The 27,311-nt window shown below is 41.7% G+C and overlaps 1 protein-coding gene across 1 annotated transcript in view; it reads left to right on the forward strand.

Moving 5' to 3' along the window:
• Positions 1–13,801: 13,801 nt before the first annotated feature.
• LOC110219752 (uncharacterized) overlaps positions 13,802–27,311 on the forward strand; it is a 45,375-nt gene continuing 31,865 nt past the window's right edge. The window contains exons 1-4 of the mRNA XM_078145951.1: positions 13,802–14,022; positions 18,568–18,694; positions 19,136–19,231; positions 26,219–27,085. Of these exons, the coding sequence (XP_078002077.1) occupies positions 13,885–14,022; positions 18,568–18,694; positions 19,136–19,231; positions 26,219–27,085 (1,228 nt within the window). The 5' untranslated portion in view covers positions 13,802–13,884. The remainder of the gene's footprint in view (positions 14,023–18,567; positions 18,695–19,135; positions 19,232–26,218; positions 27,086–27,311) is intronic.

Consider the following 27,311-nt stretch of genomic DNA (forward strand, 5'->3'; position numbering starts at 1 on the left):
TGCCATGAACTGTCTAATCATCTAATTAAATATGAGATCTATTCACTCTCATACACCCTTAAAACGGCTATGAGAGTGTTACTATCATAGGAGGAGAGATAAAAGAGCATTTATTAAGCACTTACTAAGCATTGGGCCTTATAGTGATAAACAGTGGCCTTAGGCCAGAGAATTGTAAAACAGTGCTAAGTATGATCTGGTAAATTCATTCCAGTTCAAAACAAAATGCTATTTGAGGTCTAACAGGAAAATTGTTACTTAAAGGAGGGATCAAGAAAGACTCTTGGAATTTAAAAGATGAGCACGAATTAAAGAAAAGACAACCTACTCTTGGCAGATATTTTCCTTGGGAAAGAGGCATACTCTGTCTTAACATTACCTGTGCCCTAGGCATCATGAACTGTATATTAGATTGCTATCCTATTGTGGAAATTGGAGATTACAGAGTCTGTGGCTTGATGTCTCACAAAGCTAACTCCTGTATTGCAGTAAGCAGGGCATTTATAACATCACAAGGATTGCCTAGAATGGGTTGCTACAGGGGACAGGCAACAGATTCTCACTGATTGGGGGCAGAACATCATTTATCCAACAGTCTCAGATTTTGTAGGTTCAAGTTTACATTTTTCCAAAATCAGGAAGAAAATCCATATTGGGAAATGAGTCAAAGTTAAAAGTATAGCATTGGTCCCAGCAGTTATGCTGCCAGTGAGATATCCTACAAAGTATATGCTAAGCCCATAAATTGAGGAAAATAGGAGAGGAGAGCACAGTGCTACAAAATGCTACAAAACAAATGTGACACTGATGTTGTTTGGGTTTTTTTGTTGGAGCACTAAATCATTGTGGCTGTTTCATGGTGGCTGGAATTTTGTACTTGGTTTGCAAAGGTGTTGGCAGGTGGGAATGGTACAAAAAGGTTGAATCAGCAAGCAGAAATAACATTGTTATATATCTTTCGGGACCTAAGGAATAGGTTTTGGGAATGGTGGGTGGGTGTTAAAATATAAAATAACCATTAGAAGAATGTTAGGTTATGCCATACAACAGCAATGGTCCTTATAAGGAGCACTCTAGAAAATTCTGTAACATTCTAGAAAATGTGAGGTTATCCTTCACACTTATCAGATTGGCTAATATCACAGAAAAAAATAAATGCTGGAGGAGATGTGGGAAAATTAGGACCTTAATGCATTGTTGGTGGAGTTGTGACCTGATCCAACCATTCTTGAAAGCAATTTTGAACTATGCCTAAAGGGCAATCAAACTGTGTAAACCCTTTGATCCAGCAACACCACTTCTAGGTCTGTATCCCAAAGATATCATGAAAAAGGGAAAAGGACCTACATGTGCACAAATATTTATAGCAGCCCTTTTTGTGGTGGCAAAGAATTGGAAATTGAAGGAACGCCCATCAATTGGGGAATGGTTGAACAAGCTGTGGTATAGGAATGTAATGGAATATTATTGTGCTATAAAAAATGATGAGCAGGTGGGTTTCAGAAAAGGATTTCAGGAAAGACTGACATTAAATGATGCTGAATGAAATGATCGGAACCAGGAGAACATTGTATACAGCAACAGTAACACTGTGTGATTATCAATCATGATTGACTTAGCTCTTTTCAGCAATAAAATGATCCAAGACAATTCCAAAAGACTCATGAAGGAAAATGGTATCCACATCCAGAAAATGAACTGTTGAAGTCTAAATGCAGATCAAAACATGCTATTTTTACTTTTTTGTGTTTGTTTTTTTTCCCTTTCCTTCTATTTCTTCTCTCACAACATGACTAATGTGGAAATATGTTTTTACATTATTGCACATATACAACCTATCTCAGATTGCTTCCCGTCTTAGGGAGAGGGAGGAAAAAAGAGAGGGAGAAAAATTTAGAACTCAAAATCGTTCAAAAAATAAATGCTGAAAATTGTCTTTACATGTAATTGGAAAAATAAAATCATATTAAGAATGAAAAAATGGGTGTGGAGATGCAACCAGTACTAAAAATGGAAGTGAAAAAGTGGGAGGAAAATTTGCAACAAATGTCTCTGACAAAGTCCTCATTTCTCAAATATATAGAGAACTGAGTCAAATTTATAAGAATGCAGATCATTTCCCAATTGACAAGTGATCAAAGGATATGAACAGGCAGTTTTCAGACAAAAAAAAATCAAAGTTATCTATATCCATATGAAAAAAGATGCTATTAATCACTATTGATTAAAGAAATGCAAATTAAAACAAGTCTGAGGTACCACCTTACACCTACCAGAGTGGCTAATATGGAAAAAAAAGGAAAATGATAAATTTTGGAGGGGGATATGGGAAAACTGGGATACTAATGCACTGTTGACAGAGTTGTGAACTGATCCAACCATTCTAGAGAGCAATTTGGAACTATGCCCAAAGGGCTATAAAACTGTGCATATCATTTGACCCAACAATATCACTGCTAAGTGGGTGTCCCAAAGAGATTTGGAAAATGAGGAAAGGATCACTTTGTACAAAAATGTTTCTAGCAGCTTTTTTGTGATGGCTAAGAATTGGAAATCAAGGTGATGCTCATCAATTGAGGAATGACTGAACAATGGTATATTATTGTGATGGAATATTATTGTGCTATAAGAAATGAGAAACAAGATGATTTCAGAAAAACATGGAAAGACTCACATGAACTGATGCAAAGTGAACTGATGCAAAGTGAAGTGAGCAGAACCAGAAGAACATTGTAAACAGAGTAATATTACTCAATGAAGAACTGTGAATGACTCAGCAATACAAGTATCCAAGACAATCCCAAAGGACTCATGATGAAACAAGCTATCTGCCTCCAGACAAAGAACTCATGTTGTCTGAATATAGACAGAAGCATACTATTTTTCACTTCCTTTTTTTTTTCTTTTTTATTCATGCCTTCGTATATAAAATGAATAATATGGTAATGTTTTCCACGACTGCACATCTATAACCTATTTTGGATTGTTTATCATCTCAGGGAAGGGAAAAGGGAGGGGAAAGGGGAAGGAAGGATAAAATTTGCAACTCAAAACTTTAAAAAATGTTTAAGTTGTGTTAGTGTAATTGGGAGAAAAATGAAATATCATTTAAAAAAGAAAATAGGTGTAGTGAAGAACAGAAACATGAAATACAAGGGCAACCTCCCTGTGAGAAGGTTGAGGCATTCTTGAAGGTGATCTGGATCTGTTGTAGCCCAGCAGCTAACACAATACTTCCCATCATCCAGATCTCATTTACTGAGTCAGCTGTGCTTAAGAATACAGATCATCATAATTTCTGAGGCTAGTTTTAGTCAGAATTCTCCAACTTTGCCTTCATCAGGAAGAAAAAATACTTCTAATCTAATCCTTGTTCAACCTCCCAACTTCTGTCTCCTGATTAGCCATTTGCTTTGGATGGTTTTTTTAAGGTTAGTTCCAGATCTGACTAACTCCAAATTTATCCCAACCCCAATAGCTCGTGGGTAGAAAATAGACCTACCCAGGCCCAGTTAGAGTTAATTTACATCTTGGAGGAGCTTTCAGTTAGTCTCCATTGAAAAGATCACCCTGCCCTAAACAATAAAAACAACAACAATAGCTAGCATTTCTATAGTGCTTTAAGGCTCAAGGAATGCTTTTCAAATATTACCTCATTTTAACGTCATAAACACCCTGAGTTACATGCCATTATTATCCCCATTTTATAGACAAGGAAATTGAGACAGACAGAGATTAAGTGACTTGCTAGGAAATGTCTGGTGCTAGATTTGAACACAGGACTTCCTGACTGCAGGCCCAGCACTCTATCCACTGTGATAGCTAGTTGCCTTTTAGTAATCTTCATTCAGTGCTCCATCTTTTATACCTATGCTTTAAAAATTCAATAAAATTAAACTATTTTGTTAAAAAAAATCATAGTGAGTTACTAAAAATATTTTTTGAAACCTAAATTCTCAGATATTATAATACTTTACTGATTAAAACAACTCTCCAAGCAATGTATATTATAGGAAAGAGGGCTGTAAAAGGAGTTAGGGTCATTTTATCTTTAAAAAAATTCGTAAACAACAATAGCTCAGATCACACAGGTCTAAATGGAACTTCTCCCATATTATTACACATCTATAATTAATTTTTGACATGATGTCCAGAAAGCATAATGAGGAATGAACTAAATCTGAAAGGCTACATTCATAGGATTTTGCCCACTGTAAATTATCTAGTTTGTATTAATAGATGAACAGCTCTTGCAGGTTTCCCCACACTAATTACACTCCTAGGGTTTTTCTCCCTTATGAATTCCCTTATGCTGAATGAAATGTTCCTTTTTGCGGAAATCTTTTCTACTTTAAATACACTGAAAAGTTTTCTGTCCTGTATGTATTCTCTGATGTTTCATAAGTGATGAATTTTTGCTGAAGGCTTTCCCACTTTTGTTGCATTTAAAGGGTTTCCCTCCAGTTTGAATTCTATGACGTTTTCTAAGGAAGGAGTTCATTACACATTCATTACATTCAAAGGGTTTCTCTCCTGTATGAATCCTCTAATGTTCAGTAAAATACTCCCCGTGACTGAAAACTCTCCCACGTTCATTACATTCACATGGCATATGGTTTCTTTCTAGTGTGAATTCTCTGATGCTTCTTGAATGATGAATGGCTGCTAAAGGCTTACCCATATTTATTATATTTAAAGTGCTTCTCTCCTGTACCAATTCTCTTATGTTCTGCAAGATATTTTCCATGGTTGAAGGCTTTTTCACATTTGTTATATTCATATTGTTTCTTGCCATTATGTTTTTGATGATATTGAATAAGGTCTGAATCAAAACATATCTTCTTGCCTTTATTATACTTGTAAGGGTTTTTATCTGAGGAGATTCCATCACTTTTCGCCAAGTCTGAAAAAGGTCTGAAGCACTCACCATGTGTACCATGTCTATGGAGAGTTTTCCTGGCAGCATCCACCTGTTGTACAAAAGAAACTGACCCCAGACTCAAACTTCTTGAAAGCATCTGACATTCCTGAGTGACTGTCATTTGCCTGTATTTTTTCTCCCATCTATCCTTTTGCCTACCCCACCCAACATGACATTCTCAGTCTCCTCCCAGCTTGGAATCCCACAGGTCATAGTTTGTGAATCTTTCCTTGGATGACTTTTCCACAAAAATGTCTCACTTTAGGGCAGTCTCTATGATTTTGCATGTTATTTCCTGATTAAGGGAATCTGAAAGAAATGAAATTATGTCAATATCCCCTGATGGGAGAAAGTATAGTTTTTCCACGAAGGAGATAAATCATTAACATGGAAAGTGAAGAGCATTGTTAAGGCATATAATGCCCAAGAGAAGTCAAGAGATAGTAACAAAACATCTAGCTTCTCCAAATGGATTGATGGCTTCAGGACAAAATTAATAATTATCATGTGCCTCAACTGACTTTATGGCTTGTCCTGTCACTCTTACTTTATTTCATATTCCTAATCATTCTCCAACTTGGAATCATTGTATTTAATCTTAAGGTAAATGCAAATATCTTCCTCAAGGGGAAACTGACTGAATCAGAAAGCTACAGAACGATAAACCGTGATGTTAGTCTCCAGGAAAATTCTAGCACCTGAGTGTCAATCAAATTCTATTATTCACACTTAGAAAAAAAAACTTAGCTTAAAGAGATGTAAAATGAGTTCAACATGAAAAGATCGTGTACTACAAATTCTATTTTTTATGCTACCTAATGATAGGTTCATCAGGAAATATTATAGACATATGTATATTTTAGCTGTGATGACTGAAAATTTCCTAGAGACAGACTTTATGGTAAATTAAAATCAATCTTATTAACTATGTCTAGAAAACACTCAATCAAGCAGGTTTATTGTCCTCACAATAGCAAAGACAGAGACACTGTTGAAACTTTGTTGTTTATAAAGTCTTTCGAAAAAGGGGTGCACATAAAAATGAACTCTAATTGGTTAACAAGTAACAACAAAGAATGAATATCATAATGAGAGGAGGGTGCTTGGGATGGTAGTGATTTAGGCCACCAAAGTCTTGGTCAAAGAGACTTTTAAATTTCCATATCACCTGTACAACAAAAAGTATAATCTGGTCTGAGTGAAGAAAATGAGTAGGAATAAAGCCATTAGTCTACATCTAGAATTTCTTCAGTCTTTGATTACATCGATACACTGAGTAAGTCTTAGAAACTTTTCCAAAACTAATTAATTTCTGGATGAGGAAGTAGAAAAGGGGGCAAAAAACTGGGCATAATTCAATAATTAGTTATTAAATACGGGAGATTATCATTTCTCTCAAAACAAACCACTTCACACTCTCTTCAAAGAAATTTTTGGGGGAAAAAAGAGACAAATGTGGGTGGGATGATAGCATAGCTACAAAGCGCCAAAGTTTCATAATTGATACATATAAATAACGAATTTACATGATTCTGAAGGGAATTCTTGAGTGTCATGCCCGAGGACTGAGTATTTAATCCTATTCTGGTTCTAAGTTTTACGACGATTTCTATAAAAATACAAAAACCAGAAAAATATTACAAATATATTAAACAACCTGGGGTGGAAAATCAAACGGTCAAATTAACGAAGATATTTTAAGAAGTGTCTCTCTCTCTCTCTTTCTCTCTCTCTCTCTCCTAGTGTGCCTCGAACTCTTTCACTCCAACCTCTTTTTCCCACATTCAGGCATTCTCTTAAGGTCCACACCGAACTCTCTGAAGGTCTTGTGGGATTTTCTTTTCTTTTACTCTGGGTCTCTTAAGAAATGTTTTTCTGCTTTACTCTTTCTGAAGTTAGTGTTTCCTTTTGCTTTGAATATAGGAATATGAAAGCATTCTGACGATTTCTTCCAGGTTTTCAAGGGAGGAACTGATCAACGTATTTGGTGCAAAAGAAGGTTTTCCTCCACGATGCTGTTGGCCTTACCGTCTTCTTCTTTTTCAATATTTGCGGTGAGTGCATTTTATCATTTTTCAGGAGATTCCATCTCTTACCCGGTCCACTCTGGGTTTTTTTTTCCCATTTCTCCTGTTCTCTCTCTCAATCTCTGTCTCTCTCTGTTCTCTCTGTCTCTCTGTCTCTCTCTGTCTCTCTCTCTCTCTCTCTCTCTCTCTCTCTCTCTCTCTCTCTCTCTCTCTCTCTTCTCTCTCTTTTCCCCCTCTCTCTTTCGGTCTCTCTCTCTCCCTCCTTCTCTCTCTCTCTCTCTCTCTCTCTCTCTCTCTCTCTCTCTCTCTCTCTCTCTCATTCTCTCTCTCTCCGCGCCCCCCCCGTCTCACCTTCTGTGGCACGACCTCTTTGTCTCCAGCCTCTTTTCCCCCATTCAAGCCTGTTCATTGGGCCAAAGGCCATCTCCTTGTTGGATTTTGCTGTTCCTTTTCTGAGGGTTTCTTACTCACCCTTTTGCTGTTTTCAACTTCTGGAGTCAGTTTTTCCCGTTCTTTGTTCCTTTTAACATAGGGAGACCCAAGGGTTCTGACCATTTCTTTCAGGTGCTAGAAGGAGAGGCCGATCTGCAGATGTGGTATCCAAAGGAAGCTTTTCCTCCCCAACCGCTGCCTCTTTACCTTGATGATTGTTAAAAGCATTTTGTGGGTTTCTCCTCACTTTTATCAGGAGGTGCAAGCTCTTCCCTAGGACCACTCTGGCTGTGCAGATGTACGATCGTGACTGTTTTCCTTTTGTTTTTTCTTTTCGGTTTTGGTTTTATGTTTCTCTTCTTTTATTTTTTGTTTGTTTGTTTCACGAGTTCTTTTTTTTTTTCTTTTTTGATTTCTGGTTTTCTGTTTGAGTTTTGCTGGGTCAGTGTTTTCTTTTTGTTCTTCGTTTTCCGCTAGGAAGACTAAGCGTTCTGAGGATTGCTTCCAGGTCCTAGAGGGAGGAACTGACGAGGACAGGTTTGGTAGTAAAGAACGTATTCCTCCGTGAAGTTCTTCTCTCTACCTTCTTCATGTTTTTCAACTTTCATGGGGCCTGGGGTCCCCGTTTTTCAGCAGATTCCATCTCTGTCCTGGAAACGCTGTGGTTTATTCCAGCTCTTTGCGCTCTCTCGTGTTCTCCTTGCCCAGCGTCCGGGAGCATTAGGAGGAGGGGAGGAGTTCAGAGGCTCCCGCCAATCAGCTGTGGCTCCGCCCTTGCGGCCCTGGGTCCCTGTATAAGAGGGCCAGCCGGGGGCTGGAGTACACAGTCCCAGGGGTGACAGACTGAAGAGAAGTTGCTCGGCTCCCTCCCTGTCTCCCTGTTGGGATCGCTCCCTGGCCTCGCCTGGCCGCTCCCTCGCTGCCCAGCCTGCCTCCACCTGCAGTTTGTGGCTGGACGCCGGGTCCTCCCTCAGGCCTATTCCAGAGCCTCGGAGCTCAGAGTCCCCAGCCCACTCTGCCTTTGCCTTGCTCCGCCACCCAAGCAGCCATGCTGCTCGACGCCCTCATGGAAGAACTGGTGGAAGCGCTGACGTCGCTCGGTGACTCGGGCTTCCTGCCACTCTGTGCCCAGCTGGCCGAGCTCCAGCACGAGTTCCCCGAGATGGCTACTCAGGTGCTGCACGACGTCTCGGCCTGGGAGGGTTGGCTGCACGTCGGGCAGGGCCCCCGAGGCCTGCAGCTTCTGCTCAATCTCTGGGCTTCCGTCCTCGACCTGGACTTTTTCCTCCTGTACACAACTCTGCACAGCCTCTGCAGCAGCCTGGCCCTAGGACAGCTAAGGGCCAACTCTGACCACGAGCTCTGCCTGCTGCTCGCCCAGGCTTGCAGCACTCTGGCCCAGGCCCAGCCGGGTGTCCTGCTCGACCGGCTCCAGCAGCTAGACGACGAAGGCTTCTTGTTCCAGAACCCGCCCGGTGACGAGGACGCCCTCGCCCAACTTTACACTGACCCCTCCATGTTGCCAAGCCACCTGCTCCTCCGCCAAAGCCTGGCGCACCTCTCCAGCCTTGCCAACGTCCTGCGGGCCATGAACCAGACGCACATCCTGCACTCATTGCGCTGCCTGCAAGGCTTTTTGGACGCGCTCCAAAGCCCCCAGGGCTGGGCCATTGTGCAAAGCAACCGAGCCTCCTAGCCTCAGACCGGGGCTCCAAGACTTCCAAGTCTCCACGCATGGCCACATGCCCAATCCATCCTTTAGCACCTGCTTTTTCTGGGGTGACTAGTTTCTTTCTTTCTTTTCTGTTGTTTTCTTTGGTTTTGTTTTCAACCTAGGAAGACCCAAGCATTCTGCGGATTTCTTCCACTTCCTAGAAGGAGAGGCTGATCAGGAGGGGGGTTTTCCAACGGAAGCTTTTCCTCCCCAACCCCTGTCTCCTTACCTTGTTGATTTGTAAAAGCATTTTGTGGGCTTCTCCTCATTTTTTTCAGGAGATGCAAGCTCTTCCCTCGGACCACTCCGGTTCTGCAGATGGAGGATGATGATTGGTTTGTTTCCGTTTTCCTTTTAGTTTTTGATCTTAGTTTAGTGTCTCCTTCCTTCCTTTTTTGCCTTCTTTTTTTCTTGGCGGATTTTGTAGTTTCTCGTTTTGTGTTGGAGTTTGTGTGGGGTCAGTGTTTCCTTTTTGTTTTTCTTTTTACACTAAGAAGACTACGCACTCTGAGAATTTCTTCCAGGTGCTAGAGGGAGGAGCTGATCAGGACCGGTTTGCTCCTAAAGAAGGTATTTCTCCCTCAAGTTCTTCTCCCTACCTTCTTCAAGGTTTTAAACCTTTGCGGGACTTGCACTTCACCTTTTCTTTTCCCCATTCAAGCCTGTTTACAGGGCCAATGTCCATCTCCCTGCAACTCTTGCTGCATTTTGGTTTGTTTTTCTGAGGCTTTCTTACTAAACGTTTTTCTGTTTTACTCTTTCTGGAGTTAGTGTTTCCTTTTGCTTTGAATGTAGGAGGATCCAAGCGTTCTGACGATGTCTTCCAGGTCTTCGAAGGAGGAGCTGATCACCACGTGTTTGGTCCAAAAGAAGATTTTCCTCCACGATGCTCTTGGCCTTACCTTCTTCTTCTTTTTCAACCTTTTCGGGGAGTGCACTTTCTCATTTTTCCGGAGATTCCAGCTCCTACCCTGGTCCACTCTGAGTTTTTTTCCACTTCTCCTGTCCTCTCTCTCACCTTCTGTGGCACGACCTCTTTGTCTCCAGCCTCTTTTCCCCCATTCAAGCCTGTTCATTGGGCCAAAGGCCATCTCCTTGTTGGATTTTGCTGTTCCTTTTCTGAGGGTTTCTTACTCACCCTTTTGCTGTTTTCAACTTCTGGAGTCAGTTTTTCCCGTTCTTTGTTCCTTTTAACATAGGGAGACCAAGGGTTCTGACCATTTCTTTCAGGTGCTAGAAAGAGGCCGATCTGCAGATGTGGTATCCAAAGAAGCTTTTCCTCCCCAACCGCTGCCTCTTTACCTTGATGATTGTTAAAAGCATTTTGTGGTTTCTCCTCACTTTTATCAGGAGGTGCAAGCTCTTCCCTAGGACCACTCTGCTGCAGATGTACGATCGTGACTGTTTGTTTCCTTTTGTTTTTCTTTTCGGTTTGGTTTTATGTTTCTCTTCTTTTATTTTTTGTTTGTTTGTTTCACGAGTTCTTTTTTTTTCTTTTTTGATTTCTGGTTTTCTGTTTGAGTTTTGCTGGGTCAGTGTTTTCTTTTGTTCTTCGTTTTCCGCTAGGAAGACTAAGCGTTCTGAGGATTGCTTCCAGGTCCTAGAGGAGGAACTGACGAGGACAGTTTGGTAGAAGAACGTATTCCTCCGTGAAGTTCTTCTCTCTACCTTCTTCATGTTTTTCAACTTTCATGGGCCTGGGTCCCCGTTTTTCAGCAGATTCCATCTCTGTCCTGGAAACGCTGTGGTTTATTCCAGCTCTTTGCGCTCTCTCGTGTTCTCCTTGCCCAGCGTCCGGGAGCATTAGGAGGAGGGAGGAGTTCAGAGGCTCCCGCCAATCAGCTGTGGCTCCGCCCTTGCCCTGGGTCCCTGTATAAGAGGGCCAGCCGGGGCTGGAGTACACAGTCCAGGGGTGACAGACTGAAGAGAAGTTGCTCGGCTCCCTCCCTGTCTCCCTGTTGGGATCGCTCCCTGGCCTCGCCTGGCCGCTCCCTCGCTGCCCAGCCTGCCTCCACCTGCAGTTTGTGGCTGGACGCCGGGTCCTCCCTCAGGCCTATTCCAGAGCCTCGGAGCTCAGAGTCCCCAGCCCACTCTGCCTTTGCCTTGCTCCGCCACCCAAGCAGCCATGCTGCTCGACGCCCTCATGGAAGAACTGGTGGAAGCGCTGACGTCGCTCGGTGACTCGGGCTTCCTGCCACTCTGTGCCCAGCTTCCCGAACTCTTTTTTCTTCAACTGACTTTGGGACATCTGAACCTAAGCATCCTGTATACCCATTTCCTGTATCCTCATCCTATTGCCCTGTATACATCCTAAATATCCTACATACCTCTTAAACTCAGCATGTAGAGAAATGTACGAAACAGAAATCTTTATTTTTCCCTGTGAACTCCTTCCCTTTCCCATTATTGTAGATAACAACATCATTCTTCTAGCCATTCACTCTCACAGTGTAGGATTTACCCTGGTTTTTCCACCAGTTTGCACTGCCACCACTTCCCTCCTTTTTCATTATGTGGTGTGGTGTCTGCTTCATCCTAATACCATATGTATAATATACCTGTTTCCCTTCTCTGGTATTGCTACTACCCTAACCTAGATCCTTTTCACCTCATGCCTAAGCTATGGTCATGTTGGCTGCTTTTTTTGTTTGTTTGTTTACTTTTTCTTTTTTTTTTTCTTTCTTGTACTGTCTGTCTCCACGTGGGTCCATTTTCTATTCAGTCCCTAAAGTGATCTTTCTAAAATATTGCCTTGGTTATTTCACACACTTTCTCTCAATGAATAATCGCATGTGGCTCCTTATCAATTTTAGATCAGATATGTTGTTAGTATTCATGGTACTTCATAACCTTTTCCTTCTGACTTTTCAGTCTTCGTGCACCTTACTTTTCAGGTACTCTTCTATCTTCTACCCTTGCCTCCTGGCTGTTCCATGAACAAGACCCTCCATCTCAGCTCTGGACATTTTCTCCAGCTGTTCCCCATGGCTGGAATTCTCTCCCTTCTGTTCTCTGACTACTGACCTTCCTGGCTCCCTTTGTGTCCCCACTAAAATCCCACCTTGTACTGGAAGCCTTCCCTCTTGTAAATATATCCTATTCATCTTGTATATAGCTTGCTTGTGTGTGTGTCTGTGTGTGTGTTTGTATACACACATGTACATATAATACATACATATATTATACATATATATGTATATATATTTACATATATATATTTGTATGATGTCTCCCCCATTAGATTGTAGGATCCTTGAAGGCTTGGAGTCTCTTTTGCCTCCTTTTCTATTCCTGGTGCTTGCCACACTGCCTGGCACAGAGTAAGCGTTTAATAAATGTTGGTTGGGTTTTTTTCAATTATAGCATTTATGCGCTAGATGTTGTTGAGTTTTTTTAAAAAACTACTCAGTTGTTCTTTATTTCTCATTTAATATACTTATTTTACCCAATTTTATATTAAAGCATTTTTTAACATTTATTTTCAAGTTTTGACTTCTAAATTCTATCCTCTCCTTCCCTCCCCCCTCCTCTCTTTCTCAGATGGCAAGCAATCAGATACAGGTTATATATGTGCAATCATGTAAAATGCCATATTGGTCATTAAGTAGCAGAAAACTAGAATTTAAAAAAAGCAGGAAAGAAAGTGAAAAAAGCACACTTCAGAACTATCAGGTTTTGGGGGGGTGTTTTGGCAAGGCAGTGGGGTTAAGTGAATTGCCCACGGTCACACAGCTAGTAAGTGTTGTGTGTCTGAGGCTATATTTGAACTCAGGTCCCCTTCTGAATCCAAGGCCGGTGCTTTATCCACAGTGCCACCTAGCTGCCTCCACTATTGGTTCTTTCTCTGGAGACAGGTAGTATGCTTCATCATTAGTCCTCTGAGATCTACTTTGCTACTTTGATCATTGTATTACTGAGAATAGCTAAGGCATTCACAGTTCTTCATCAAACAATATTGCTTTTACTCTGATGGCAGTATTTTTTTTTTAGGCAATTGGGGTTAAGTGACTTGCCCAGGGTCACATAGTAGTGTCAAGTGTTTGGAATATTGCTTTTACTCTGTACAAAGTTCTCCTGGTTCTGCTCACTTCACTTTGCATCAGTTCATGTAAGTCTCTCCAGGTTTTTCTGAAATCATCTTGCTTGTCATTTCTTATAGCATAATATTGTGATGGAATATTACCACATCTTCTTTTGCCATTCCCCAATTTATGGGTATTGTTTCAATTTCCAATTCTTACCCACCACCAAAAGAGCTGCTGTAAATATTTTGGCACAGATAGTTCTTTTTCCATTCTTTTTTTCATGCTTTTTGATATAGATCTAGTAATGGTATTGCTAGATCAAAGGGTATGCATCTTTTTATAGCCCTTTGGGCATAGTTCCAAATTGCTCTCCAGAATGATTAGATCACAACTCACTAGATGCTATTATTATCTTCACTTTGCAGATAGTAAAAGTGAAGGAGAGAGATTAAAGGACTTGCCTATGGACACAGCTGGTAAGTGTCAAACTGCATTTGAACTCGTGTATTGTTAACACCGGGCCACCGACAGAGGACTACGTTTCCCAGAAGGCCACGGGGCCGGGCTACCCTAAATTCACCATTGGAAGGTTAAAGATGGGGAAACGGATGGGAATGATGGGAAGTGGCCCCGCCCGAGCCGGAAGCTGTGGGATGCCCCGAGCTCCGCGCGGCCGCTTTGGTGGGCGGGGCCTAGCTCTGGAGTGGTCCTGTGCTCCTGAACTCCTGGCATTGTCCCGCCGCCGTCCGGGCCCTGGGGCTCGGCATGGCGGCGCAGCCCTGGGCCCGGCCGGTCCCGGAGCCCCGGCGGGAGCGCGCCCGGGTCTGGACGGCCGCCGAGGGCGAGGACGTGGTGGCCCCGAGGAGCCTCCCCGAGGGGTCCGGGCCAGTCCGGCTCTGCCAGGTGAGCGGTGGGCGGGGGTTCTGCTGCCCTGCCCGGGACCCTCCCCCGAGTGATTCACTCATCCCCCAGGGAGTCATTGCTCTGTTCCTCCATTCCCCGTTTCAGTCATCGCCCAGGCTGGCCTTTATTCGTCTCTCTAGACTTTGACTTCTTCGTTCTGTTCTTCATTCCTCCATTCGCTCCTTCAGTCATTGTCTCCGATCGTCACTGCAGCATTCACTCCTCTAGACTTTTACTCCTTCAGTCATTCACCAGACATTCATCTTCCATTGGTTCCTTCAGTCATTCACCAGACATTCATTCTTCCCTTGGCTCCTTCAGTCATTCATAGACATTCATTCTTCCATTGGCTCTTTCAGTCATTCACCAGACATTCATTCTTCCCTTGGCTCCTTCAGTCATTCATAGACATTCATTCTTCCATTGGCTCTTTCAGTCATTTTCTCAGATCATCATTCCTGCATTTATTCCTCTAGACTTTTACTCCTTCATTCATTCATAGACATTCATTCTTCCGTTGGCTCCTTCAGTCATTTTCCCAGACTTTAATTCCTTCATGCCTCCATTGACTTCTTCCATCATCGTCCCAGTCATTCACTGATTCATTGGTCATCCCAGTCCTCCCTCCCCCAGCATTCATTCCTTCATTACTGTAAACTTTCCCAGGTTTCCAGCTTTCCCATGAACTCTGTAATGAGGCAGGAGCTCTGCAGGATACCCCGTGATATCAGAGAAGTTGTTCATTATGAAAATGTTTACTGACATTGGAAAGACACAGCCAAGACTGACTTGAATGCTTAACCACGAATTTCTATGTATTGTCTTTTAAATATCAAAATCATTGGTAGAAGCCTTCCAAGAAGTTGTTGTGTGAGCTAGAATGAAGAGAGAAGTCTTTGTGGAAAAAGGGGAATTTTAGTTGGTCCTTAAGGATGTAGCATGGAAAAAATTATTAAGGGCAGGGACAATTGCCAAGATCACACTCTTGGGTTGAGGCTCAGTGGTATATCAGAAAGGATGCTGAGTTTGGAGTCAGTCAGGACCTAGGTTTGAATTCTAGTTCTGTTGCTTAATATTTGTGTCACCTCTCAAAAACCATTTAACCCTCTCATCTGGCCTGTGTGTTTAGGGGACAGGAATTCCTGTTAAGGTTAAGAGGGAGGAGGGGAGGAGTAGGGAGTTCCTAAGCCTCTTTGATGGTAGGAGACTATGTGATACATTGGGGAACCAGTGTGCCAGCTGGCCTGGCTGTTAGCAGGCAAACTAATATTAGGGAGTGGTAGGAGAGGAATTGGGGCAGGTTATGAATGATAAAGTTTTATTTCTAATCAGAGAGTGAAGACTTTTCACCTGGGAATGGGGAACAGAAGTTATTTTTCTTGGCAGATAAAAGCTGAATCTTCAAAATTGGGTGGAATTGTGGAATACTGTTTGACAGAGGAGGCATAGGGACTCAAATGGAATGGGAGAATTGTGGAGATTACATAGCTAAGGTTGGGACTGGGCAGGAGATTAAGTGTGAGAGGAATAAGTAGTTTCTGTAGCTTTTGTAAGTAAAAATAGCCCACTGGACAGAACATGAATTTATAGTTGGTTTTTCGTAGTTCTGTGTTTGCCTCCTCTCATTTTTTTTGGTGTTAAGGAAGAGTTGTGACTCACAGGGGCTTTGAGGTTGATCCAAGGCTGTAGAAGGTCATATTACTTTGGATGGTAAGAAGGGCAGAGATTGTGTGATAGGAGAGCTTTAATGGAGCTTAACTAGAATGACTTTGTGAGGGGCTGAGTGATTGGAATTGTCAGTGAGAATGCGAGGCAGATTTAATAGAGGTTAGGGAGATAGACGTAAAAAGGCTGTGCTTGGGAATTGGGGCTACTCAGTTTGAGAACTTGGAGGCAGAGAAGCAGTCTGAGTGGCCATGCCTTCAATGGCAGATGATGGGGTAAAGTGAGGAAGGTCAGGATGCTGCACATGGAAGGTGAAGTGTTAACAAGGATGATGACAAGTGTCAACCAAGTGCCCTTTTGGAAGACAGAGATGGCACTGGGGAGGTGGCAGAAAGATGGCAAAGATCTGGGAGGGGTGGTACTTAGAATGAGTTGTTGGTATTCTTGTCTTCCTTGGTTTTTCTCATCCTAGGCTTATTTGGTACATTTTTATCCCCCCAAGAGAAAGCCTGCTCCTTGGCTGCAGGGCTGGTTGCAATTTTGTCTCTGTTTCATCAGTTGTTAGCATGATGTTTTGACACAATAGGTGCTTAATAAATGTTTAAATTCACTTGTGGTTGAATGTAGATGGCAAGTGCTTAGAGAATGCCCGTGATTCCAGTGAAAAGAATTAGAGGGAAGTTGGAGGATCTGTGGTTCTGAAGTGGCAGTGAGAAGCAAGGAGTAAGATTCTCCTAGGGAGAAGGTGAGTGACTTCCTCACCAAAGGACACCTGGGGATATGAGTGGCTTAGGTCCTTTTAAGTTACAATAGGAGAATGTGAAGGAAGAGGTATAGAGCAAAGAGAAGTTTACCTCTGGTTGACAGGGTACTGTGAAACATCGGCACGCATGACATCATAGGGTAGAGGAAAATACTAAGCTGGGAACCTTGTTTCTGAAGTTTATTTTGTCAGCAGGTCACCTCCCTGCCTGAGACAGTTTCCTCATCTATAAAATAGGGATTGATAATCCTTGTACCACCCTTATATGAGGTGTTCAAGGAGGACTAGCCTCTCTGGTATCAGGGTTTTGGTATCTACCTGGCATTCAACTCTCACCTGTGGCTCCAAGAAGCTGCAGTATTCAAAATGGCCACACCCGGTTAAACCATCCCAGCAGATGGCTAACCAACAGGTATCAAACCCTTCGGTGAATTGCGGGGGGATATCTACCCCAAACATAGGAAGACTTTCCTTGTGAGAATAGGTGGATGAGGACAGTTTGTTCCAACAGCCATGAAGGTGGCTGAAGCAAGTGCTAGGGAGCACTTAGATTTTGGTCAGACACTGAAGAAGTCAAGGTCATCTACTACATCCCTGATCATCACCAATCATCTTGAATTTCATTTTGCCACTGGACTTTGATGACTCTGAAAGAGACAGTGAGGCCAACGACCTTGTGCAACTCTGCCTCACTTAAATCCGATTCACATGAGTCAAGACGTCACTTCATGCTGTCATGGATACTCTTCGACCACCAAGCCCATGAGATGCATTGCTTTGGAAACCTTAAAGTCCTAAAAGCATATTCCTGTATTTGAAACCATGACTGAGAAACTCAAATCCATCTGTCAGACATCATATTCTTAAGCAACTCTTAGCTTTTGAAACATAATGTACCTTAATTTTCTGATGCTCTTGCCTTCAGTCAGCAGACACATCATCTGTGCACCCAAGTATCTGTTTCTTGTTGAAGACTTTGCAATCTGGAGCCTCCTCCTTGATTCCTTGGTTCCATCTTCTCCAACCCTTTCTGCATGTTCTCTTGCCTGGTATCTGTAGATCCAAACCATTATTCCTTAGAAGACAAGCAATTGCTGCTTATATAGCAGAAGCATCTGGATAGCTCCTGGAATTGGGGAAGCCACAAATCTTTTTCTTTCATTATATTTATTGCTCTTTTCTTCTTCTTTTTTAGATATCACTAATACATCCCACTGACTTCCTCTGCAATAAAATCCTCCCTTATAGGAAATAGAGTCAAGCAAAAAAAATATTGCTTGGCTCCTGCTTTCTTTGCCATGACATTTTTTTTGCTTATCTTTCTGGGTAGGATGGCTCTGGTTTGGGGAGTCTTTTTGGTGCATGTATTCAATTTCCCCACCTAATGTAAGTTCTCTGAGGTCAGCATCCATTTTGAGGGTTTTGACTTATATAAGTTAGGTCCTTAAAATATTGCATGAGTTGAATTCTGAGGATCAGAGGGTCATAGGTTTGAAAGGGACCTCAGAATTAATTTAGTCCAGTCCTTTCATCTTCCAGGGGCAGAAGCTTAGAGAGAAGCTAAGTGAGTTGGCCGAAATCACACCATCCTTAAATACCAGAGTCCAAATTGGACCCCCTTTCCTCTGATTCCAAATGCAGCACTCCTTCCATGTCACCATCCTGCCTTTCAGAGTTACATGTTAGGACCTGATTAAAAGCAAGGTCATTAGATGTCCAGTAGAAGTAATTGATTGGTAGTAATGAGTGATTGCTATTCTATATGTAAATGCCAATACATAGTTTGACTACTGATATGGGTGTGGTGTAGACATTTTCTAAGATATATGCATGGTTTGAGAGTTAAAAGAGTAAATGGCACCATTTCCTTGGACTTGCTTTGGGAGCTGTTATCTAAGAGTGACCTTGAACCGTAGGGCAGAACTGTCTACATGCTCGAGTCTTCTTCAAAGAGAGCCACATACCAGAGCCTGAGGGCCTGAACTCTTTTTCTTGAACTTCCACATCCCAAGAGCTATGAAAGACAGTCCCTAAACCAGCAGCAAAGTTCATGTTGTGATAAAGCACCGTAGGATGAGACATTGTTCCAGTGAACATGAATATGTTTGATATTTCAGCCATCAATAACCTTCGAGGATATCGTTGTGGACTTTACCTGGGAGGAGTGGGAATATCTGGATATGGCTCAGAGGAACCTGTACAAGGATGTGACACTGGAGAATTATAAGAACCTTATCTCCTTGGGTAAGGACAGTTCTCTCTATATCCATGAGGAAGTTCTTGAAGACACCTTAGACTTTAGCCAGTTAAAATGAAGAAACTTTTCTAAGTTTAAGGTTAGTTGTTATGGACCAGTCAAGAGTGTGGAGACACAAAAGGACTTAGGTTGTAGACAGAAAATCCATAGCATCATTGTCTTGCTTCTGAGGCTGCTTCCTTTCTCATCCTTTCTCATCCCTTCAAGTCAGATATCCCCCCCATAGCACCCCAAGCACAAAATCTAATAGCAGTCATGAAATGGTTCAAATGAATTTATTTTCTTTCTAAGCCAAAACGGCTCCTTGGTTTTGTCCCATACTTCCTGGGCCTTCCCAGGCTTCCCTTTCTCTGAAGTCAGAGATTAGGGTTGAATTCTGATAAGATTCTAGAAATCTAGAAATTCCCCATTTCTTTTTCCATGGACAGGGTTTCCAATTTGTAAGCCAGTGCTGATCTCCCAGCTAGAAAGAGGAGATGGATCATGGATGCTGAGGAAAGACATTCCAAGAATCACCTCTCCAGGTGAGTACATAAACTTCCTGGAGACAGGAATTATTGCCATCAGTAGCGGAGCAATTCGGGGTCAAGGAGTTTGAGCTTCAGAGCAAATGGCCAGAAGCTGTGAAACAGGAGCCCCTTCCTAACTGTTCATCTTCATGTCAAAGAATCTATTTCCATTAAATGGCAGAACTGGAAGGGACATTAGCAATTAACTTTAACTATCACTTGAACTCAGGTTGCCTGACCCTCACATCGAGTGAACGAGTGTTATTTTTTTCTTCCAAAATATACTTCATCGTAAGTAAGAAAGTTACTGAAGAGCTAAGGTTAATTTTTTTTTATTTTGGTCTAGAATTAGTTTTTTTTCCTTTATTTTATTTATTTTATTTTTAATTTATGAAATAAAACAAGCATTTCCTTAGCATACTAGAATTTTTAAACAGATGATTGTTCATGACAACGCAAATCTATTATGTACAACTTGCTATTCCTTTTTAAAAGATATTCCTTTTTTTCCCTCCCCTCCCCTGCCCTAGAAATGGCTACAATTAGACACAAATATGTGTGTGTGTGTGTGTGTGTGTATACATATACACATATATGTAAAATTATTCTATACATCTATTAGTTCTTTTTCTGCAGAGAGCATCTTCCTTCATAGGTCCTTTGTATTTGGGTATTTATAATAGTCAAAGTGACTTAGTTGCTCAAAGTTGTTCTTAAAACAATATTGCTGTAGAATCTAGTTTCCCATGCCCTTTTCCCTCCATTTCTCTCTGCCCCTGCATGTACACTGATATTCAAATTGCCAGATGTCACATAGTGAATGAAGCATTATGATTATTCTTGAAGCCATTCAACCTTTTTTTTAACCAGTTACTCAGATTAAGAAAAGAAGACAGACTTCTCAAACCCATAGGTGTCCCTAAGCTCTCTGGTTAGAATCTAAAAAATACTGGACAAACTAGTAACAAGATCTAATTAGTTCAAATCCAGTTAGCTGAAATCTAATAGAGATCTGCATCTTACTTCCTTGTTTAAGTATCACTCCTATGCTGCTGAATTCCAGGCCTCTATATCCTGATATTGTCTATATTAGAAGAGTCTCTAGACCCACGTTACCAACTGCCTCTTGGACATTTCACCCTGGATATCTCACAGATACCTCAAATTTAGCATGTCTAAAAGAAAACTCAGTATCTGTCCTCCAAGACCCCCATTCTTCCAAACTTCCCTATTTCTCTCAAGGGCACCCCCATCCCTCCAGTCACCCGAGTTCACAACCTCAGTGTCATTCTCATCTTCTCCCTTGCATTAACTCCCACACATCCAGTTAGTTGTGAAAGCTTTTCATTTCTACTTCCCTTTCTTCACTCACATAAGCATTACCTAGGTTAGGCCTTTATCCCCCTTCATCCGGACCACTGCAATAACCTCCTAATTATTCTTCCTCCCTCAGGTCTCTCTCCCCTCTAGTCCACCCTTCATTTAGCTGCCAAATGGTCTTCCTTAAAAGCAGGTCACTCTCTTACTTAGTATACTGCACTGGCTCTCTGTTACCTCTTGGATCAAACAGAAACAGTTTTGACATTCAAGAAGACCCTTTACAATCTGGACTTCCTCTGCCACTGCCTTTCACACCTTATTATAGGTGATTCCCAAAACATAGCTTGTGGTCCAGACAGACTGCGTTCCTGCTGTTGTCCCTCATATATGATGCTCCATCTCGGCTGCCATCCTTTTAAACTGGCTCTTCCCAGCACCTGGACTTCTGATCCAGGCCTGACTGAGACCAGTCTCATGGTTAAGGCTTAGGATTAGAGTGCAGTGAGACATTTTGAGATCATTTTGCATTTAATAACTGTCTTCCTGAACAGCATGGCAAGGAGGTCCAGCAAGACTGTGAACCACATGGGTTCCCTTGCTCCTCCACCTTTGCCACAGTGGCACCACTGTCAGCTGCTCACACGTGAAGCTTTTCATGCTTGAGGTGACCAGCAAGCTGGGTCAGTGACTTCATCCTTAGGACTCAGTCTTGAGGATAGTTTCAAAGTAGCCTAGCCTGTATACCAGGGACTTTCTAGCCTTAGTAGACATTGCTTGTATTTCCTTCTCTGTACTTGTATGTGTCCATCTTAATCATCCTCCCCTCCCCTCACAAAATATAACCAAGAAATAGAGCCTGGCACATAGTAGGTGCTAAATATATACCTGCATCAGTTGACCTAGAACTAAAAATAAGTCTAATATCTAGAACTGATGTCTCTTCTGACATTTTAGCTTCTTTAAGGAGATGAAAATAAATTATTCTTAAAGCTAAACTCTCCCATTCATTTAGTCAGTAAACATTTATTACATGCCCACTGTGTGTCAGGCACTTCTGAGCAAATTCTTGATAAGATAGTTTCTAGGCTATTGACCATTCTGATGGCATCTTCTTTAGCCACTTCAGTTTCATAGAACTGTGGAGTTAGAGCGGGAAGGGACGGGATAGACCATCTCAGTCAAGCCCCTACTTTTACAAAAAAGGACATTGAGACTAAGAGGATGAAGAGACTTGTTCATGGTCACACCTTGGCCAACTTTGTCACACTTTGAAACAACGGTTTGGGCAATGGCCTTCTTACTACGTATTGAACAGAAATAGAAACAAATTCCAAAGGTGGTCTGTCTCTACAGATTACAGTGATCAATGTCTTTAGATGATACTGTCTGTTATGCAACTTACTGTTTTAGGCTGAGTTTGAGCTAGATTTTTTTTTCAGGTGCCAAAGTGTGTTGTTGAGCTTGTAGTCAATTAAAATAGGGATTTTAAATTCCACTTGTTGTCAAATCAGGCCTGCTTAATCTTATACTTAAGCAATTAATGTTTGAAATTTAAATCTTAAGACTTGACATCTGCTCATGAAATTTCATCTTTTTTGTTTGGCTCACTTTTCCACCCTGTGGATTTCATAATCTCAAGTAGACCCTCACTGCAGCAAAGACAATCCTTTTTAAACCTTAATAAACACACTTTACCACTCAGCAGAGTAATTCATCCAAATCTTTTCATCCATCCTCAGCTCTCCCATGGTACCCTCTCACTCAACCTTCTCAGCTGAGGATTTTGCCTTATACTTCACCAAAAATTCAGGCTACTCTCTGAGAGATCCCTCTTTCCATCTTCTATCACTCAGATGTCTTCCCCCATCACCTCCTCCTTCATCCTTGTCTCACAGGAAGAAGTGGCTGTTCTTGCCAAGGCAAACCTCTCTGCATGCACAAATGAGCCCATTCTGTCCCATGTTCTCCAGCACATTATCCCTTCTGTTATCTCCAGTCTCACTCATCCTCAATTGCTCCATATATACTCACTGCTTCCCTGCTACTTACAAACATGCCTATGTCTCCCTCATCCTTAAAAAACCCTCACTTGATCCTAATATCCATACTAGCTGTCTTCCTATTTTTCCTCCCCTTTCCATAGCTAAACTCTTTGAGAGGGGTCTGCAAATGGGAATTTCTACTTCCTCCCTTGATTCTAAATCCTCTTAGTCTTCTGATCTCATCATTCAGCTGACACTGCTCTCTCCAAAGTTATCAATGGTTATCATATCCTAAAGCCTTTTCTTGATCCTAATCCTTCTTGACCTCTCTGCAACCACTGACATGATCACCCTCTTTTCCTGGATACTTTCTCCTCTCTAGATTTTAATGCATTGCCCTTTCCTGGTTCACCTACCTGTCTGACTGCTTCCTCAGTTTCCTTTGGTGAATCTTTATCCAACTCACACCCACTAACTGTGCATGCTCCCCTCTTCCAAAGCCCTATTCTGGGCCCTCTTCTCATCAGCAGTCCCAGGTTCAGTTATCATGTCTCTGCAGATGATTCTCAGGTTTCTTTATCCTGCCCTAATCTTCCATCTGAATTGCAGTCTCACATCATCAGCTACCTTGTGGACATCTCAAACTAGGCGTCCTTTAGACATTTTAAACTTGGCATGTTAAAAACATGATTCATTGTTTTCCCCTTCCCCCTAACCCTCCCTTCTTCTTCACCTTCTTATCACTTTCAAGGGCACCACTCTCCTAGTTACCTAGGCTCAAAATCTTGGTGTCACCAACCCTTTACATATTATACTCCTCCCACATATCTAATCTGTTTTCAAGTCTAACTGTTTTCTGCCTTCACCACATCTTTCATGTAAGCCCCCTTCTCTCCACTCGGTTGCCACTCTGTCCAGGCTCTCCCTCCTAGCCTCATTACTGGACTATTATAATATCCTCCATCCATTTCATTCCATTCTCCACTCAGCTGCCAAAATGATCTTCCTAACAAATCTGACCATATTACCTCTCTACTCTATACATGCCAGTAACTCTCTATTATCTCCTGCATCAAATAGAAACTCCTCTATTTAGCTATAAAGCCCTCTACAACCTTGTGCCTTCCTACCATTTCCATCTTATTATGCTTCACTGCTTTCCTTGTATTTTACCATCCAGATCCACTGGCCTCCTTGCTCCATTGGTTTCAGTGTTCTTTTTGCTTATGTTAATGTAGGAGTTATATATATTGTTCTCAACATCCATTCAGCATCAGTTTATACTAGTCTTCCCATGATTCTCAGAAGTCCTCCTACCCATGATTTCTCACAGACAAATCACCTTTATCTATATTTTTTTTGCAACCTTTCTCCAACTGATGAAAGCCTGCTTTGTATTCAGGGTTTTTTGGTTATCACAAGAAGTGCTGCTATGAAACATTTGGTATTTGGTCATTCCTTTATGCCCATGACCTTGTTGGTTTAATAGTGGAATCTCTGGGGGTTGAAGTCCAGGAGCCAGGTACAGGGCCGAGATAGGAATGAAGGCTAGCCTAACTGTTCTACAAAATGGAAGCTTGAGGAAGATCTGACCAATGAGAGACAGAGCTGGGCCTGACAGTGTAATGTTCCAGGGTGAGGAGGCCTCAGGTTCTGAAGGAAGTTCCAGGATTAGATAGCTTGGTTTGGAATGTTTGAACTGTCCAGCTGGGTTTGTATCATCATTAAAACTGATAAGGCTGCTCTCTTTTTTCCAAGGTGTTGATAAAAATATGATACAAAGGCCTTCCTTTAGGTTGTCATTGGTCCAGTAGTCAAGAACGTTTTTATTAGGCTTACTAAAACATCCTAAAATCTCCTATCTGTCTTATCATTGAACCCATATTTCTTTATCTTGTCTACAAAGATATCTTGATTTTGACTTTCTGATACCTGAATACCTAGTAACAAGAGTACTAAGTACTTCATCCTTTTTGAGCTTTCTGCAGGCCTTGACACTATCAATCACTCTTCTCTCCAGGTTTTTGTTCACAGTTCTCTCCCTACCTGTCTGACCACTGTCAGCCACATTTACTAAAGGCCTTGCTTTTGGCCCTCTTCTTCCTCTGTGCCATTTTGCTTGCTGATCTCTTCAGCTTTCCTGGGTTTGATTATCATCTCTATGCAAATAAGTCTTAGAACTATTTATCTAGCCTTAACCTCTCAGCTTGACCTCTAGTCTCACATTTTAAGCTGATTATTGGGATGTCTCACACTGGATGTTCTATGCACATCTTCAACTGGGCATGGCCCAAAACTGAACTCATCTTTCCTCCCCAAGCCCTCTCCTTTTCTTACCTTTCCTACCACTCTCAAGGGCACCACCATCCTCCCATCACTTAGGCTCACAATCTAGGTATCATCCTAGACTCCTCTCTCCACTCTTCCTGCTATGCAATCTGTTACCAAGTCTTGTGAATTTTCCCTTTCTACATTTCTCCTAGAATGGTGTTCTCTCCTTTGACATTCCCACTACCCTGATACAGTTCTTCATTACTTCATGCCCAGGTTATTACAACAGCCTTGTGATTGATCCACTTTCTCAAGTCTCTCCCCACTCCAGGCCCTCCTTACTTCAGGTTCCAAAGTGATCCTCCTAAAGCATTTCTCTGACCTATATTCAGTAAACACCAGTGGCTCCCCGTCGTCTCCAGGAACAGATGTAGAATTATCTGCTTAGCATTCAAAGCCCTTTACTACCTGGCTCCTTCCTTCCTTTTCAGTCTTCTTATACTTTACTCCCCTTCATGGACTCTTTTAACCAATCACCCAATTAATAAACATTTCTTAAGCACCTGCTGTGTGCCACACTCTGTGCTGAGTGAGTCGGGCTTCTTTGCTGTTCCTCAATGAAGACACTCCATCTCCCACACTCAGCCTTTTCACTGGCTGTCCTCCATGTCATCTCTACCTCCTGGCTTCCCTGCCATCCTTCAAGTCTTTGCTAAAATCCTATCTTCTGCAAGATTTTCCTGGTCTTTCTTAATGGTAGTGCCTTCCCTCTGAGATTTCCTCCAGTTTACCCTGTATAGTTTGTATATTTATAGTTGTTTGCATGTTATCTCCTCCATTACAATGTAAGCTTCTAGAAGGCAGGTGCCATTTTTGCCTTTCTTTGTATCCCCAGTACTTAACGCAGTTCCTGGCACACAATAAGGATTTTAGAACTTGTTACCTTGACTCCTCATTAACCAAACCAAAATTCATATAAAAAAATGAAGCTAATTTCATGTGATTTCTTCATTTTTGCCAGATTTTTAAGAATCAATATTTGCTTTCCCAAATGCTTAATCCAGCCAGTTGAATGTAGATTTGGGGTGTTATTGGATTTTGCTTTGGCTGTTGCAGAGATGAATGTCATTTCTAGCATCATCTTGTTTTCCCTTTCTGAAAATTTTTACTTTTCTCAAAGCTTATGAACAGTAATAGTATGATGGCATTTATAAATGTTTTAAGTACCAGGGAGCGTCATTCCTTTAGTATGGGTCAGCTAGCTATGTCCTTCTCTATCTTGAGCCTTAGTTTCCTGTTAACAATATTTGTTCTTTCCAGGTTGATTAGCCTTCTCCTTAATGGCATAGGTGAAATTTACAAATTACTGTAGTTTCCTTTCTCCCAGCATAAAGAGTTGAGAATATTGACCCTATTACATTTCTTTCAGGTCCTCTTTGTCAGGTGAGTACATGTGACGACTCCACTCTGAAGCTGGGTAATTGTATAGGAGAATCATCTAAGAAAAAACTCACAGTGAAGAATAATGAATGCAGCAAAGCCTTAAAGCAGATCAATCAATCCACCAATCAGATGGGACACCTTATTATGCATCAGAAAATCCATACTGCAGAGAAAACCTTTAAATGTAATGAATGTGGAAAAGCCTTTAACTGCAACTCAGGTCTTCTTATGCACCAGAGAATTCACACTGGAGAAAAACCCTATACATGTAATGAATGTGGGAAAACCTTTAGACACAGGAGGACACTTACTGATCATCACAGAATTCATACTGGAGAAAAACCCTACAAATGTAATGAGTGTGGGAAAGCCTTCAGCTTCAACTCAGGCCTTACTGTACATCGAAGAATTCATAGTGGAGAGAAATCCTACAAATGTGATGAATGTGGGAAAGCCTTCAGAGAGAGAGGAAGCCTTATTAGACATCAGAAAATTCATACTGGAGAGAAAGCCTATAAATGTAATGAATGTGGGAAAGCCTTTAGACAGAAGGGACACCTTACTATACATCAGGAAATTCATAATGGAGAGAAATCTTATAAATGTAATGAATGTGGAAAAGCCTTTGGTAGGAGGGATAGCCTTAACATACATCAGAAAAATCATAGTGGAGAGAAAGCCTATAAATGCAGTGAGTGTGGGAAATCATTCAGCTGGAGGGGAAGCCGCTATATGCATCAGAAAATTCATACTGGAGAGAAATCCTATAAATGTAATGAATGTGGGAAGGCCTTCAGCCAGAAGGGAAATCTTAATATACATCAGAAAATTCATACGGGAGAGAAATCCTATAAATGGAATGAGTGGGGGAAAACTTTCAAGCAGAAGGAACACTTTTAGTGTACATCAGAAAAGTCATACTGAAGAAAACCCTATAAATGACATGAATGTGGGAAAGCCTTGAGAAAGAGGGTATACAGCTGTATGTGAGGGAATTAAGACTGGAGAGAAATTCTCATAACGAAACAAACATCAGCCACAAGATATCCTTCATTTATCTGTAGAGGAATACTTTGGAT

This window comes from Phascolarctos cinereus, unplaced genomic scaffold (assembly GCF_003287225.1).
Source record: "Phascolarctos cinereus isolate Bilbo 61053 unplaced genomic scaffold, phaCin_HiC Scaffold_726;HRSCAF=1367, whole genome shotgun sequence".
Lineage (NCBI taxonomy): Eukaryota > Metazoa > Chordata > Mammalia > Diprotodontia > Phascolarctidae > Phascolarctos > Phascolarctos cinereus.